Genomic DNA, 18,272 nt, shown 5'->3' with positions numbered 1-18,272 from the left:
GATGTACTTGTTCTCATTAAAACTGTCCGGTTAGCTCCGAGCTAAAAATGCTAAAACAAAACTAACAGCTGCCAGAAGCCCCATATACCCAATAACTGAGTAAAAGCCAATAGCTGAGCCCTCATTGCACTGAATGATGATGGTTCCAGGGGAAGTGTGAATGTCCAGTTCCTGAAAGGGAGGAGAAATGGCCAACCAAGTCATGCAGATGATTATTTGAATGGATGAGCAGAACAAGACTACAGAATTGGACAGTTTGACTCCCAGCCATTTTCTCCATGAGCTCCCTGGCTTGGTGGCTTTGAAAGCAACACAAACCATGATAGTCTTGGCCAGGAGAGAAGAGACAGCTATGGAGAAGGTGATTCCAAAAGTGATGATGCGCAGCATGCAGGTTATATCCACAGGGCGACCGAGGAACAGAAACACACTGAGGAAGCTCAGCTTGATGGAGACAAGGAGGAGGAAGCTCAGGCTCCGGTTGTTGGCTCTCACTATGGGGGAGTCCCGGTATGTAATGAAGGCGCCTAATATAAGTAGAGTTGTAAGAAAAATCAGAACTGAAATTGATGAAAAAAACACAGAAATCCCATCATTAGTGCACAAGAGAAATTGTTCTGTTCTTGCAATACACTGATTTTTTTCTCTCATTGGGCCATTCCATGTCTGGGGATCTGATGCAGTTCTCATTATCTGTAACAATAACAAAACAAATGCAAAATAAAATATATTTGGTTATCGGTGATAAACGATTAAAAGAATAAAATTGAGAGTGTACTTACTAATGCTAGCACTGCGCTATGAATACTGTCACGTACAATTAGGATAATTTGGTAGTTAAATGGACACAAATCCCAGCACTAAAGCTGCCCCACAGCGCCCCCTAGTTCTCTATAGAAGTTGATAAAAAACATAATTTTACATGGAAACCAATTCCCCAATGTGAATTCTACCAAAAACTTAATTAATGATACAAGAGAAGTGACCAATGAGAATGCTGATTCCCTGTGTCAGGCCCCTTGCTGGTACCTTACATATAGAGATAATGATGGCATTTTCCCGTCATTATATGGCACAGGAATCAGACATGGGGATAAAGGGACAGACTTGTTCAGTGCTGGGAAACTGTGCTTATTGCTCCCAACTCCAATTGCAGGAACAGAGAACAGGGAGCCGGATTTACTCACATCAGCTGGGATTCTCATTGGAGGATTCTTTTGCATATCAATGCTGCCAATGCGGGCACTGGGGAGCCTGAAAAGTTTTATTGTGCAATATTGCTTTAAGAATCCAAACCTGATGTTGCTGGACTTCAGCTCCCAGCATGCCTCACCCTTCATTATATGTTACATTATTCTGGGATTTGTAGTCCAACAACAGCTGAGTAAAGTTTGGTTGAGCTGTGCTGTGCAGCAGGGTTTGGTGTCCCTTTAAGACTTCAGTTTGGCCAAATTCAAAAGCTGAATCCTACATGACACAACTTCTAGATATAAAAATTTGTTTATATAAAATAGAGAGCCATTAAACGGTCAGTGGTCAGTGGTCAGTGGTCAGTGGTCAGTGGTCAGTGGTCAGTGGTCAGTGGTCAGTGGTCAGTGGTCGCCCCTACACCCACGACCCCCAGGCCAAAAGGCACTTAGGTGCAAGGGTCAATGGGAACCTTCACACAAAGGCTAGGGCGCACCCCTTTATCCCACAACCCCCAGGCCAAAAGGCACTTAGGTGCAAGGGTCAATGGGAACCTTCACACAAAGGCTAGGGTGAGCCCCTTTATCCCACAACCCCCAGGCCAAAAGGCACTTAGGTGCAAGGGTCAATGGGAACCTTCACGCAATGGCTAGGGCACGCCCCTTTATCCCACGACCCCCAGGCCAAAAGGCACTTAGGTGCAAGGGTCAATGGGAACCTTCACGCAATGGCTAGGGCGTGCCCCTTTATCCCCAAGCACCAGGCCAAAAGGGTCATTAACTCACCTTCACCTGAAGGTTAGGGAGAGCCCCTTTATCTAAACACACAGTGCAAAAGGCACAAAGGTTGTTGGCCTCACATTCACCTAAAGGCTTATAAAAACCCCTTTATCCCTGACCCACAGGCCAAAAGGCACTAAGGGGCAAGGATCATTGGATTCACCTTTGCCTGAAGACTACACTTGCTTGTACAGTTATAAAACATCCCTTAGACCTACTACAGTACCCCCAGCATGTGCCCAGTCCATTCACCATGGGGGAAAAGGCAGAAGGTCTATAGACAAAACCCCACGCTAAGTACAGGGAAACCATTGCACAGACACTATATACCTTCCCAGGCATGCTGATTTGCATATGCAAAGTGACTGATTTTAGGGTGCCCCATTGCACAGCTCTGTCAGGGGGGGTACGGCCATATTGAAGTTTCCTATAGAAGGAGTTGCATTTTTACCCCCTTCTCTAAATTCTCCACCTTAGAGACAAAAATATGCCTGGATTTCCCCTAAAATAAACAACGCAATTAGACCCTGACAAACTCACTGACATAATCACAGTAACATTGCTTGTGGCATCTCTTTGCTCCCCCATAACTAGAGATGTAGCGAACTGTTCGCCGGAGAACTAATTCGCACGAAAATCGGGTGTTCGCAAGTTCGCGAACTTTTAGCGATGTTCGCAATTTTGGGTTCGCCTTAGCTGGAGCCAAATTTTGACCTCTCACCCCAGAGCCAGCAGATACATGGCAGCCAATCAGGCAGCTCTCCCTCCTGGACCACCCCTGGACCACCCCTGGACCACTCCCTTCCATATATAAACCGAAGCCCAGCAGCCATTTTACATTCTGCCTGTGTGTGCTTGATGAGTTAGCATAGGGAGAGAGCTGTGCAGGGGTTTGAGGGACAGTTTAGGTAGCTTTGCTGACTAGTAATCTACATTCTACTGCTCTGTATGTAGCTGCTGGGGACAGCTGTCCTGCTGATCTCATCTGCTGTAACCCAATAGTCCTTGTAAAAGCAGTTTATTACACAAGTTTAGAAATGTAGTGTGATTTCTGCCCTTTACAGCACAAAACGCAACGTTGTGTCAACAACGTATTTTTCAGAGAAATTTTTGCCCTTGATCCCCCTCCTGCATGCCACTGTCCAGGTCGTGGCACCCTTTAAACAACTTTAAAATCAGTTTTCTGGCCAGAAATGGCTTTTCTAGGTTTTAAAGTTCGCCTTCTCATTGAAGTCTATGGGGTTCACAAAGTTCGCAAAAGTTCGCACTTTTTGGCAAAAGTTCACGAACGGGTTCGCGAACTTTTTTTCTGAGGTTCGCTACATCCCTACCCATAACTTCCTGCCTTCCCAGCAGGTCCGACCTCAGCTTCATAGAGTTTGGCCTGGAGGGAATGTGCCATTGTGCTTGCTGTACTAGTGATTGGCAAGTTAAAGGGGATGTAAGAGCTCTGCGCAGTGGCAGTATCATAGCCAATGAGGTCAAACTGAGGTGTGATTATTGCTAATTGTGATGAAGCTGAAGCTTGATGAAAGCAGAGGGGCTGTGTTCCCATTAGGGAGGAGCTGCTGGCTTATTTTTTGTCGGGGGCTTCGCACATGCTCCTTCTGCCCAATCAGCTTCACTTCCTTTGCCCCAGCCATTAGGTGGGCGGGAGGTATTTTTCTTTTATTCCTTCCAGCTGCCAGCTGGAGCCTTACCAAGGCAAGATTTGTGCACCCTGGATGGGTGTCATAGTCCTCTAGGCTTGACCCTAGGCCAAGACTTGGTGGGTCTCACCCTAGCTTCAGCGAAGGTGGATCTGCCCACACATGCTGTTCATTGGCGAAAGCCTTGGGCACATGAGCATCGGAGCCCATACCTTCGGGTAGGACTCACAGGTGTAAGAACTGAAACAACATTCCCAGACACAGAAACCATCCCCACACAGATTCTGTAGATGATCCAGCCCAGCAGCCCTCTCCCCCCACTGATACAAACCCCCTTACACTTAGGGAGACTATCTTTAGAGACATACAAATGTGCAGTTGTTACACCATGCAGCCATATTGGGATTCTGTAGAACTACAGCTGAAGAAACAAACATTCTGCAGGTTTCCCTCACTTTCCAAATTGCAGGAGTCTCGGGGCTGGAACATGAAGCAACCCCCCCAAATCCCCAGCAGTAAAGACAGTAGATGGTTTAGCTCTATTAGCCGGACTACACATTTCATGCACAGCAAGATTTTTGTTCCCACTTTGCACATCCATTGACTCCCCCACCTCCTCCCCAGCCGTGTCCCAGACAATCTCTCCAGGGATATTTCCATCAGAAAGTGGACTCACAGCACTTCCAATCAAGAATTCCTCCAATACACCTGCAGTTTGGCTCCCATCATGGGCCCCACCCCCTTCCACTGTATGCCCCTCCCCCACACTCTCCAGTGTAGCCCCCTCAGCTATTGGCTCAATCACAGGGAATAATTCAGTTTCAGCAACAACATTTTCAGAATTGTCACTCAGAGACAGCCCACCCCCAGATTCCCCTCACCCCTTCAGCCTCAGGGGGTTCAGCCCTTCTCACAATCCCTGCATAGGGCACCCCAGCTGCTCAAACTCTGGGGCAGTTTCTAGCCGGATGCTCCTGGCTTTCCCATATATCCAACCACCTTGGCTGTATGCAAGCGCCAGCTTCATGGCCCACAGTAGCACAATTGCCCCAGCACTTACCCTTAGGGCAGTCATCACGGATATGGCCATAAGTAAAGCATTGCCTACACTACTTGGGTACCAGGGTAATACACAAAACCCCTGTTCCCAGAAATAGAAACATTTGCCGGAGGGTGTTTAACCCCTCCAATGCCATCCGGGTCAGGACTGAGCTTCACCCAAAATTTCAGCTTTCCATTAAATATTTTAAAGCAGTTGGTTTGCCTTATACCTCCTTTAATTTTACTGCAGTACTTTTTCGAAAAGGACAGAATCAGGTCCTAATCCGTAATATTAAGCATGTGCAGAATAAGGGGTTTTTCCTCCATAAAGTATAGTGGGAGCACATCAAAACCTCTAAAGGAGCCATGTTTCATGTTAAATCTTTCAAAAATATCCCCACACACAGATTCATTATATAATCACATCATACGATCTAAGCAATACATAATCCTGCCGGCAGAAAATGTCTTTTACCTGAAGCTCAAATTCTGCCATTATTATGTCTTTTCCAAAACATCCCAACCCAACTCCTGCCCCACATACAGGCTTCCCCGGAAAATGTAAAATTTAACTTACAGACACAGTCTCCTTCATTTCTATTATGCAAGAGTTACAACACAAACAAAACAAGAGTTTGCTGAGCAGCCTGGGGGTTCCATACAGACTGGGGGTGCCATACAGACTGGGGGTGCCAAAAGGCACTTAGGTGCAAGGGTCGATGGGAACCTTCACACAAAGGCTAGGGCGTGCCCCTTTATCCCACGACCCCCAGGCCAAAAGGCACTTAGGTGCAAGGGACAATGAGAACCTTCACACAAAGGCTAGGGTGAGCCCCTTTATCAGGCAAGCCCCTTTTATCCCATGACCCCCAGGCCAAAAGGCACTTAGGTGCAAGGGTCGATGGGAACCTTCACACAAAGGCTAGGGCGTGCCCCTTTATCCCACGACCCCCAGGCCAAAAGGCACTTAGGTGCAAGGGTCAATGGGAACCTTTACACAAAGGCTAGGGCACGCCCCTTTATCCCACAACCCCCAGGCCAAAAGGCACTTAGGTGCAAGGGTCAATGGGAACCTTCACACAAAGGCTAGGGCAAGCCTCCTTATCCAAGATCACAAGGCCAAAAGGGTCATTAAATCACCTTCACTTGAAGGTTAGGGAGAGACCCTTTATCCCAACACAGTGCAAAAGGCACAAAGGTTGTTGGCCTCACATTCACCTAAAGGCTTATAAAAACCCCTTTATCCCTGACCCACAGGCCAAAAGGCACTAAGGGACAAGGATCATTGGATTCACCTTTGCCTGAAGACTACACTTGCTTGTACAGTTATAAAACATCCCTTAGACCTACTACAGTACCCCCAGCATGTGCCCAGTCCATTCACCATGGGGGAAAAGGCAGAAGGTCTATAGGCAAAACCCCACGCTAAGTACAGGGAAACCATTGCACAGACACTATATACCTTCCCAGGCATGCTGATTTGCATATGCAAATGATGCCGGCCCCATTGCACAGCTCTGTCAGGGGGGGTACGGCCATATTGAAGTTTCCTATAGAAGGAGTTTACCCCCTTCTCTAAATTCTCCACCTTAGAGAGGAAGATATGGCTGGATTTCTCCTGAAATAAACAACTCAATTTGACCATAACAAATTCACTGACATAATCACAGTAACATTCCTTATGGCCCCCCCTTTGCTCCCCCATAACTTCCTCCCTTCCCAGCAGGCCCTACCTTAGCTCCATGGGGTTTGGCCTGGAGGGAATGTGCAATTGTACTCGCTGCTCTAGTGATTTGGCACCGCACCCTGCGCTGTAAAGTTAAAGGGACACTAAAGCCTAAAAAAAAGAATATGGCTAGAAATGTTTAGCTCTGCCTGTTCCCTATTAAACATGCATACAAGCCAACCAATCACAGTCCTGTCTGGCTTAAAAACTCAAAGCAAAGTCAATGGAGACTCAGGCACTAACTGATTATTATACAGAGACATAAACTGTGCCAAAAGCTCCAATCATTTTGTTTATACAAAATTTGGTGAATTTCCCCATTACAGATTTCTCTATATATAATATAGTGATTTGCATATGCACCTTACGGTCTCCCCAATGTACAAAGCATTATTGGCTTTAGCTGTGGGGATATAAAGTAACAACTCCTGACAAAGTGTTTATGAAGCAGTTGCATGGGGGTGTGTGTGCATTACACACGGGGAGAGGCCAAACTGTGCCAGTAGGTGTATAGGCAGAACAACATGTACAGGGGAACCTCTGCACAAACACTATGTTCCTTCCCAGGATGCAAAGTGACTGACACTGAGCTCAGAGTTTGTGTCTCACTATTATAAACAGGCTGTGTATGGCACCCCCAGTCTGTATGGCACCCCCAGGCTGTGTATGGAACCCCCCAGTCTGCTCAGCAAACCCTTGCTTTGAATAGTGCTTTGGTTGAGTTATAACTCTCAGCCAAAGTGATGGAGACCGGTTCTGTGAGGAATACGCTCCGGTTTCAGGTGAAGCCTGGATGTGTGACTAGAGTCGAGCTGGGATCTTTTGTGAAACAGATACTAATGAAAGAACTTGAGCTTCAGGTAAAAGACACCTTCTGCCTGCAGGATTGTGTATCACCTCGATCATATGATGTGACTTTTTATAGTGAATCTGTTTGTGTGGAGATTTTTGAAAGATTTAAGGCAAAGAGAAACATGGCTCCTTTGGAGGATTTTGATGTACTCCCACTATACTTTATGGAGGAAAAACCTCTTTTTCTGCACATGTTTAACCCGTTTACTGATATGGATCTGATTCTGGCCTTTTTGAAAAAGTACTGCAGTAAAATTAAAGGAGGTATAAGGCAAACAAACTGCTTTCAAATATTTAATGGAAACCTGAAATTTTGGGTGAAGCTCAGGCCTGACCCGGATGGCATTGGAGGAGTTAAGCACCCTCCGGCAAATTTTTCTATTGCTGGAAACAGGGGTTTTTTTGTATTACCCCGGCCAACCCAAGTACTGTAGGCAATGCTTTACTTATGGCCTTATCCGTGATGACTGCCCTAAGGGTAAGTGCTGCCGCAATTGTGCTAATGTGGGCCATGAAGCTGGTGCTTGCATGCAGCCAAGGCGGTGGGATATATGCGGAAGCCAGGAGCATCCGGCTAGAAACTGCCCCAAAGTTTCATCAGCTAGAATGTCCTATGCAGAGATTGTGAAAAGGGCTGAACCCCCTGAGGCTGAAGGGGTGAGGGGAACTGGGGGTGGGCTGTCTCTGAGTGACAATTCTGAAAATGTTGTTGCTGAAACTGAATTATTCCCTGTGATTGAGCCAATAGCTGAGGAGGCTACACTGGAGAGTGTGGGGGAAGTGCCTAGAGTGGAAGAGAGTGTGGCCCCTGATGGTAGCCATACTGCAGGTGCATCGGAGGAATTCTTGATTGAACGTGCCGTGAGTCCACTTTCTGATGGAAATATCGCTGAAGAAATTGTCTGGGACACGGCTGGGGGTGAGGAAGCGGTGGAGGAGCCAATGGACGTGCAAAGTGGTAACAAAAATCTTGCTGTGCATGAAGTGTGTAGTCCGGCTAAAAGAGCTCAACCATCTACTGTCTTTACTGCTGGGGATTTGGGGGAGGGGGTTTCTTCATGTTCCAGCCCTGAGACTCCTGCAATTTTCAGAGAAGCCGTACAATCGCCTGACCAAAGCTACTTGGAAAGTGAGAGTGTGGAGAACCTGCAGAACGTTTGTTTCTTCAGCTGCAGTTCTACAGAATCCTAATATGCTTGCATGGTGTAACAACTTCACCTTTGCATGTCTCTCAAGATAGTCTCCCTAAATGTAAGGGGGTTTTCATCAGTGGCGAAGAGGGCTGCTGTGCTAGAATTGATTTCTGTATTTTTTCTGAGCATTTTAGTTTTGGTAGGATGAGTACTCAGGCCATTCCTTTTTCTGATCATGTTATTCTTTGTTGGGAAGTCATGTTAAACAATACATTTTCCTTTGGGCGGGGATTATGGAAATTAAATTTGAAGCTATTGGAGGATAATGAGTGCAGGGAACAATTTGAGTGCTTATATAGAAAGTGGTGTATGGAGAAAGGGAATTTTGTTAATATACTGGAGTGGTGGGATTGGGCAAAAGGTAAAATAGCCAAGTTTTTTAAACGGGAAGGATATAAGAAAGGCAGATTGAGGAGAAATATGTACGATGGGTTATGTAATAGGCTGCAAATGCTGTATAAACTGGGAAATGCTGCTGTTGATGTAGAGGAGGAAATTATTAAGGTTAGAAAGGAAGTTCAAAAGACAATTAATGAAAGGGGTAAAAGTATCATTTATAGAACCAAGGTTAAGCATCTTGATAATGATGAGAAATGCGTTTCTTTTTCAAAAAAATGTGTCATAAAAGAAGTGTTTTTGTCAAAATTCTAAATAAGGAGGGTGATGAGGTATATGGGGGGGAAATGCATAAATGTATAAGAGAGTTTTATGCAGGTTTTGTGGGAGCAGAGAGGAAATTGACACGGAGTTCTTGAATATTATTGATAACTGTTTGGACAAGGGGGACATAGACTTTTTGGCTAAAGATGTGGATGTTGGTGAAATTTTGGTGACGGTGAAGTCGATGGCCTTAAATAAAACTGCGGGTAGTGACGGGATAATCAGTGAATTTTATGGGAAATACTGGGATATAATTAAGGAGGAGTTTTTGGAATTGTGTAAATATATTATGCTGAATGGAGTGTTGTCTAGGTCAATGAAGGAAGGGGTTATTGTTTTAATCTTCAAAAAGGGGGATCGGCGGGATATTAGAAACTGGCGACCGATCACATTATTAAACTCCGATTATAAAATTCTGGCAAAGATGGTGGCGAACAGGTTGCGGTGGTTGTGGAGAAGTTAGTTGGTGAATCCCAAGCGTGTGCGGTGCCTGGGCGGATAATTACGGAGAATTTAATTTTGTTACATGATATTATTTCTTATGTTCAAGAGAGAAATTGTTCCATGTTTGTTGCTTCGATAGATCTAGAGAAAGCATACGATAAGGTCTCACATAAGTTTCTGTTTGCTGTTTTAAATAGGATGGGGGTCCCAGAGAGGTTGCTAAAAGTGATTAAGGGGTTCTATTCTGATATTGTGAGCAGGTTGTTAGTTAATGGTTCTTTGGGTGAGAGCTTTAAGGTATTGTCTGGTGTGAGGCAGGGGGGGCTCCTGTCTCCTATTGCTTTTATTTGTATAATGGAACCTTTATTGAGATTAGTGCAGAAAGATAAAGTTATTAGGGGATTTGATGTACCGGGGAGTGGGGGGAGGAAGGTTAAATCTTTATGTTACATGGATGACATTGTTATTTTGTGTGAGTCATATGGGGCGATACATAGGGTGACGTTATTGCTAAATGTATTTTGTTGTGTATCAAATATGAGGGTTAATTGGAGTAAGTGTAAACTTTGTGTTTTTGGCAAAGATGTGGAACTAGAGGAGGATGTGATAGAGGTAGCAAAGGATGGAATGGAGGTGCTAGGGATCTTTTTTCATAAGGGATTGAGTGGGGGAGTGGTGTGGAATGCTGTGGGTGAGAAAATTGCAAGAAAATTGCGTTTTTGGTGCCTGAGAGACTTATCTTTGGCTGGGAAAGTGATTGTGGTGAAAACTTGTTGTCTATTATTATTTATGCAAGTAATGTATTCCCTCCGGATACCAAGTGTGTGCAAAAAATGAATAGGCTGATTTTTGTTTTCTTGTGGGGGTCCCGTATGGAGAAGTTGAGGAGAGAAATTGTGTATAAGCAGCAGAAAAATGGTGGGTTGGATTTACCAAATATTTGTGTGTTTGTGCAGCTGCAATATTGGGGCTGTATTGTGAGAATACTAAGTAAGGATAGCTGCTGTGCTTGTATGATTCAGTATATGGGCGGGTGGCTGTTTAGGTGGTGGGGATGGCAGGCTATAGAGTTAAATAGACCTGTTCATTTTGAAGTTCCTAAGTTCTATTTATGTCTGAAAGAGTTTAGGGATACATATGAGCTGGAGAAATTGGGAGTAGAAGAGAAAAATAAAAAAGTTGTTAAACAATGGATAAGGGGGGGGGCGGAGCCAAGATGGCGGCTTGAGAGGACGTGTTTGCTGTGAGCTCCTCACCATACAGATTATCCTGAACAATATTCAGCTTCTAGAACTCTTACTTCGACACCCCGTTATATGACTAACATCCCTGCTGACAATGGGGAAGCATACTGCCAAATCCGCTTCAGCCAAAATGGACAAATACCTTAGTTCATCTCAACCACCGCCGGAGTCTATTTCAGAGCGCGAACGTGCTGCGTCTCCTACGCCTCCCACAGCAGAACAGGCCCCAACATCGCATGCGGAGCCGACAAATCGTGACATACTCCAGGCGATAACCGACTCTCACACTAGCATGACATCGCAGCTGGACACTATCAAAATCGACATTTCGCACCTGAGACAGGACTTGCAAAACCTGAGAGAGAGGACATCGGAAGTGGAACTCCGAGTCTCTTCCCTGGAAGATGCAACCCGCCCGATGCCAGAGGAATTATCTCGCTTAAACAAACAAGTCGCAGATGCCATGCTCAAAGCGGATGATCTGGAAAACCGCCTGCGCCGTAACAACCTACGCCTAGTTGGTCTACCGGAAAATTCAGAAGGAAATAAACCGGAGCGCTTTGCTGAGGACTGGCTGCGGCAAACTCTAGGTGCGGACCAATTCTCCCCCTTCTTAGTCATAGAACGGGCACACCGGGTCCCCACCAGGCCTCTACCACCCGGGGCAAATCCGCGCCCACTAATTATGAGATTTCTCAACTACAGGGACCGCGATGCGGCCCTGTCTGCCGCACGGGCCAAAGGGCAGCTGACCTACAACGGGGCCCCCATCTCTCTATTCCCCGACTATTCCATCTCGGTTCAGAAACAGCGTGCCTCCTTCATCGGGGTGAAACGGAGACTGAGATCCGAAGGGTTGATTTACTCAGTATTATTTCCCGCTAAACTCCGTATTATAGACGGGCCGAACACGCACTTCTTCTTGTCATCGGCTGAGGCGGATCGTTGGCTCGACTCCAGAAGAGCCCACGGGAATCAACGAGCTGGCTCCCCAAGACAGTGAGGACGCACTGCGCCACCCGTGAGTACATATGAACCCCCGCGGCCCTTCCTAAGCACTAACTAACTTGTCCAAACTTAACCACAAGTGCCTTCCCTTGTGACCTGGTAGGCCCCCCCCATGACCCGGGGCATCGATATGGCACAAGATATAGAGGGACGCGCACCCAATACCTCTACAACTCGGCCAAGGCGGAGCGTCAGTCAGTGTGCCCCTGCTCAGCATACACCACACGCTGCTAAGGCATTATACCCGGCCCTAGCAAGCTCCTCCATAAATCCGGGCTGATCCAGAGGCCCACTACATGGCGGGCATCAATTATCGACCTAAACCCTGGAATATTACCTACCATAAGCCCATCCACGCTCCACCACATCGGGAATCCTTGGGATCCCAGGACCTTGTTACTACTGCCAGGGCACCTATACCCCATACTTATTTGCCAATGCAGGACATCGCTCCTATCACTCTACTATGGCACCAAAACCTAACATAGAAGCGTCAGTTAAGGATGGTGAGGACGGACAATGGCTCTCAAGCACAGTGCTACTACTCCTTCTCCATAAAAGTTTTTCTGTTATGGGTACAGGCCCACCCAAGTTCGGGGGGTGGGCAGGGGGGGTGTTTGGGTTTCTATGGGCCCCTGTTTGTTTGGTCCCTACTGCTTTTCCCCTACTCCATTTCCCGCAACGGAACTACAACCTCACCCAGCGAGTCACAATGGCAAACTATAAAAGTGCCACCAGTACAACCCCAACGATGCAGCATCGCACCAGTGCTGTAATTATGCTTATGGACACTAGTTCAGTTACCAATACCCCACTACACCTACCATGTCGGATACAAACATAATATCCTGGAATACTCGGGGCCTGAACTCCAAGTTCAAGCGAGCTCAACTCTTTGACTACATTAAACATTGGAAACCTGATCTGCTCCTACTCCAAGAAACCCATCTAGTCGGCCAAAAACTTCTGTCTCTCAAAAAACGCTGGGTCGTCCACACTTATCATGCCCCCTTCTCAACTCATGCGAGGGGGGTATCTATCTTGGTCCGTAAAGGTGTACTGTTTGAATGTTTGGGATTGAACACTGATTTTTACGGTCGTTATATTGTTTTGCATTGCAGAATCGCCAATCAGCTCATAACACTGGCCAATGTCTACAGCCCCCCTCCCGCAGACAATGATTTATTGGGAAAAATTTATACTGCAATAGCCTCATTTCCCAGTGCCCCTATATGCCTTCTTGGGGACTTTAATGCAGTCCTTGCCCCACACCTAGACAGGTTGGGACAAACGGGTACCCAATCTACTACTCTAGCTAAATGGGCAGATGCCTTAAGCCTCACTGAACTGTGGAGATTGAAACACCCCCAAGAAAAGCAATACTCGTGCCACTCACCAACCTATGGTTCCCTATCCAGAATTGACCTAGCATTTGCATCAACCGGCTTTGCACAATTGACGGTCTCCGCGGAATATCTCCCCAGAGCCTTCTCTGATCATTCCCCACTGCTTATAACACTAAATTTATTCACGGAAGCCAGACAAGCTGATTGGCGGTTATGCCCATTGTGGTTATCAAATGAAATAGTGAGGGAACCCTCACAGACTGAATACACGGCATATTGGGAACTCAACCAGGGCTCTGCCCCTAGGGAAGAACTATGGGAGGCGTCCAAGGTAGTGGCCAGAGGTACCTTAATAAGTGCAATCGCCAAAGCCAGAAATAAATCTAAAGAGGAGGTCAAAGAGGCTGAGGCTGCCCATGGGGAAGCAGAAAAAGATCACATAAATACGCAATCAGAAGAGTCACAACAACTCCTTAGTCAAGCACAAAGAAATGTAGAGCTAGCACATACCAAACTCACTAGAAAGAGACTACTTTATACCAACCAAAGGATCTTTGATCAGGGGGAAAAGGCAGGCAAACTGCTAGCCTATCTCTCTAAATCCAGGGACTCACAGACGTTAATCCCTAGAATTAGAGACCCCAATGGAGTCCTTGCTACGACCCCTTCGGTCATCCTTGACATCTTTGCCAAATATTATCAGGACACATACCAGTCACTATATCAGGCCACTCCAGAGGATCTCACAGCCTTCCTCAACAAGATAGAGTTCCCAACTCTACCCCCAGCAGAAGCAGCCCGTATGGATGCTCCTATCACTGAAATGGAAGTGGCTGAGGCATTAGCAGCGCTTCCCTCGGGCAAGACCCCGGGGCCGGATGGATTCCCGGTGGCCTGGTACAACCTCCAGGGCCCCTTGCTAGTACACCACCTCCACCAGACGTACCTCAACGCAATAGAAAAGGGACAGTTACCCCCCTCCTTCTACGAGGCCACTGTAGTCCTCATAGCCAAAGAAGGTAAGGACCCAGAACTATGTGACTCCTATAGGCCCATATCGCTTATAAACACGGATGCTAAAATATTTGCTAAGATACTGGCAAGTAGGCTAGCTAAGGTAGCCCCCCTGCTAATACACGCGGACCAGTCAGGCTTTATGCCAGGGAAATCTACCTCTCATAATCTCAGGAGGGTCTATACTCATCTGCAAATAAAACATGACAACTGTGGCTCACGTGCCTTGGTCTCACTAGATGCGGCCAAGGCATTTGACTCGGTTGAATGGCCTTACTTATGGGAAGTGCTGAGGAAATTCGGCCTTGGACCTCAGTATATTAGCTGGATCCAACTGCTATACAAAAAGCCAAAGGCCCGTATTAAAATCCATGGTACTCTTTCTGACTCTTTTCCCCTCCATAGAGGTACTAGGCAGGGCTGCCCCCTGTCGCCTCTATTATTTGCCTTTGCCATTGAACCACTTGCCCTGCAGATACGACAGTCCCCCGACATAATAGGCTATAAGTTGCACACTATGGAAGACAAGCTTGCCCTATATGCAGATGACTTGCTACTCTTCCTAGCCGATACCTCCGCTTCCCTACGGGCAGTACTTCAGACACTCTCCCTATTCGGCAGCTACTCAGGCCTCCGCATCAACAGAGCCAAATCAGTAATTCTCCCAGTAGACCCCGTACAGAACCCCCCTGCAGATACCCATGGCCTACGCTGGGTTACTAAATTTCAATACCTTGGCATCCAAATCTCACCCTCAACCGCAGTATATGTTGCAGATAACATTGTACCTCTTATAGACCAGCTCAAGTCCACAATAACCTTCTGGGCCAAACTCCCTCTTACACTATGGGGAAGAATAAATCTGTTTAAAATGATCTACCTCCCCAAATTTTTGTATAAACTACACAACTCACCTGTCTGGGTCACTAAAAAGATCTTCCAGAGAATTAACTCACTATTGATTCCCTTCATATGGGCCAACAGAACCCCTAGAATAACATGGAAAGCATTAACAGCTCCACTATCAGATGGGGGACTGGCACTTCCACATTTACACCTATACTTCCTGGCTAGCCAATTATATTATGCACACGCTTGGATTCATACTGACGGGAAGGACCCAGGTATCCTCATCCTGTCACACCAAGCCGGTTCACTGGAAGTAGTCCAGAATGCCTTATACAAAAAGCCCTCAGACTACCCCAAATGCCCCACCACTGGTACCGTCCCAGTTAAGGCATGGAAAGTTGCAACTAGTTTACTACAATGCCCTACTCCCCCCATTTCCCCCTTTCTCCCTCTATGGAACAACTCTAATCTGCCGCACCTCCAGGGCCTCCAAGACGTCCAGTACTGGGCTCAAAAGGGCATCAATTACCTAGGTGATATCCTGGACAATGGGAAATTCCCTTCCTTGGAACAGCTCCGAGATAAGTTAAATAGACAAGACCTTCAGGTATTCTGCTATTTTCAGCTCCGACATGCCTTCAAAGCCCAATTCTCAACTTTGGAGCCAGAGCTCACCCCCTCGAACCTAGAGTCAACATTAAGAAACCCCCAAACAGGTAAATTAACCTCTAGACTATACAAAACTCTGCTCAACTCCATCCCATCCCCCTTTAACACCGCTCGCCGTAAATGGCAGCAAATAACCCCAAACATGACCAATGAACAATGGAGCGAGACCACAGAAGTATTATATACCAACTTGATCTCACTTCGGGATAGATTAATACAATACAAGTTCATCCACCAACTCTATATGACACCCACTAAACTGCAAAAAATGGGACGCAACCCTGAGGCTACATGCCCCAGATGCCATCAGACAGGGTCCTCCTTTCTACATCTAGCCTGGGAATGCCCACCAATCCAGAGATACTGGTCCAAGATAATAAAATATATGGTCGACAACCTGGGGTTCCCCAACTTATGCACACCAGAAATATGCCTACTGGCCCAGCTTGAGGATCTTGTGCCAGATAACAAAACTCCGCACTATCCTATACTATGCTAAAAAAGCGGTAATATTAAACTGGTTGGGAAACAACGCTCCCACAGTGAAAATATGGCAGACCCTTATTAACACCGCTCTACCCTCTATCAGAATCACATATGAAGCCCGGGGGTGTCCCACTAAATTTGAAAAAATCTGGTCCCCATGGCTGGAGCTAAATCCCGGCACACCTGTAGGAATATGAGGCCCCCAGGCTACTAAACTTCACACTCAACATGGAGGACTATGCTAACCTGCCGTAACCCTCCAGAATAAGAATTGCCATGTGCCTGCTCTAGAGTTCATATTTCAGTACTGTATGTCTCCTTTTTCCAAATTTCTGTATAACACTGTGCACATCACTGTATGTAACTTGAATTGTGCCAAAAAACTGTGTATCTCCATTGCTCCCTCCTCCCTTCCCCTTCCTTATCCCTCCCCCCTTCTCCTATGTTATAAAACAATAAAAAATGATACTATAAAAAAAAAACAATGGATAAGGAGGAATGAGCGGGTAAGTAACATGGATGGGTTGAAGTCTGATGATTCTCTGAGATTGTGGAAAAAGTTGCAAAAGTCTGAGTTGGCAAAGCGTCAGCGGGATGTGGTATGGATGTCCCTGCATAAGTGCTTGCCGACAAGGGAATTTCTGGGGAAGCGGGGATTGTGTAGGGCTGCTGTGTGCCCAGTGGGGGGGTACGGTGATGTTGAGACAGTAGATCATTTATTTTGGGGTTGTGTGTATGCTCGTGAGGTTAGGGATGGGCTCAAACCTTTATTTAGAGAGTTATGTGGGTTGGAGACTGTTACCTGGGGAACAATTATGTTCGGGCTGGGTGTTGCTAACAAAGTGAAATCAAGAGTATTATGGCTGTTGTTAGGCTGTATTAAAGAAGTCCTATGGGATGTTAGGAATCTATTAATATTTAAAAACCAAGTGATTGGGAAAGAAATGTGTTTAAATATGATTTTGGGGAGATTATATGTGTATTATTTGAGAGATGTTTATCATTCAAATGCTACTGATGCAGAAGGCGTATGGAAGTATAAAAAATGGCGGTTTCTCATCAAATAAATATGTATGTTTTTTTTTGACTGATTTAATTGTCATTTAAATAAAGGTGCCACGATGATGTAAATTGAAAGATTTATTGTCTAAATATTTGACTGAGTATCTTTCTAACCACTGAGTGGTTTAAAAAAAAAAAAATGCAGAGGCAGCAGAAAGTAGAAGGCGCCGCGGATTGCTAGCCACCAAGGCTAGCTAAACTGGCCGGCCCTTCGCTCTCCCTATGCTAATGCAGAGGCAGCAGAAAGTAGTGGGTGCCGCGGATTGCTAGCCGCCAAGGCTAGCTAAACTGGCTGGCTCTCTGCTCTCCCTATGCTAATGCAGAGGCAGCAGAAAGTAGAGGGCGCCGCGGATTGCTAGCCGCCAAGGCTAGCTAAACTGGCCGGCCCTCCGCTCTCCCTATGCTAATGCAGAGGCAGCAGAAAGTAGAGGGCGCCGTGGATTGCTAGCCGCCAAGGCTAGCTAAACTGGCCGGCTCTCCCTATGCAAATGCAAATGCAAATGCAGAGGCAGCAGAAAGTAGAGGGCGCCGCGGATTGCTAGCCGCCAAGGCTAGCTAAACTGGCCGGCTCTCCCTATGCTAATGCAGAGGCAGCAGAAAGTAGAGGGCGCCGCGGATTGCTAGCCGCCAAGGCTAGCCGCCAAGGCTAGCTAAACTGGCCGGCCCTCTGCGGTCCTCCGCTCTCCCTATGCTAATGCAGCGGCAGCAGAAAGTAGAGAACGCTGCGGATTGCTCTCCCTCTGCTCTCCCTCTGCTCTCCCTCTGCTCTCCCTCTGCTCTCCCTCTGCTCTCCCTCTGCTCTCCCTCTGCTCTCCCTCTGCTCTCCCTCTGCTCTCCCTCTGCTCTCCCTCTGCTCTCCCTCTGCTCTCCCTCTGCTCTCCCTCTGCTCTCCCTCTGCTCTCCCTCTGCTCTCCCTCTGCTCTCCCTCTGCTCTCCCTCTGCTCTCCCTCTGCTCTCCCTCTGCTCTCCCTCTGCTCTCCCTCTGCTCTCCCTCTGCTCTCCCTCTGCTCTCCCTCTGCTCTCCCTCTGCTCTCCCTCTGCTCTCCCTCTGCTCTCCCTCTG

The 18,272-nt window shown here is 46.8% G+C and overlaps 1 protein-coding gene and 1 pseudogene across 1 annotated transcript; both read left to right on the top strand.

Moving 5' to 3' along the window:
- The first annotated feature begins 3,413 nt into the window (after window positions 1-3,413).
- On the top strand, window positions 3,414-3,580 carry LOC116411820 (annotated as a pseudogene).
- Window positions 3,581-7,971: 4,391 nt separating this feature from the next.
- LOC116411581 lies at window positions 7,972-17,279 on the top strand. The gene is made up of 2 exons (XM_031904079.1): window positions 7,972-10,730; window positions 16,642-17,279. The coding sequence occupies exons 1-2, from the start codon at window positions 10,366-10,368 to the stop codon at window positions 17,213-17,215; spliced, it is 939 nt and encodes a 312-aa protein (XP_031759939.1). The 5' UTR covers window positions 7,972-10,365; the 3' UTR covers window positions 17,216-17,279.
- Window positions 17,280-18,272: the final 993 nt, after the last annotated feature.

Source organism: Xenopus tropicalis, chromosome 6, assembly GCF_000004195.4.
Source record: "Xenopus tropicalis strain Nigerian chromosome 6, UCB_Xtro_10.0, whole genome shotgun sequence".
Lineage (NCBI taxonomy): Eukaryota > Metazoa > Chordata > Amphibia > Anura > Pipidae > Xenopus > Xenopus tropicalis.
The sequence above is the reverse complement of the archived record's forward strand: the minus strand, read 5'-3'. Positions and strand labels throughout refer to the sequence as shown.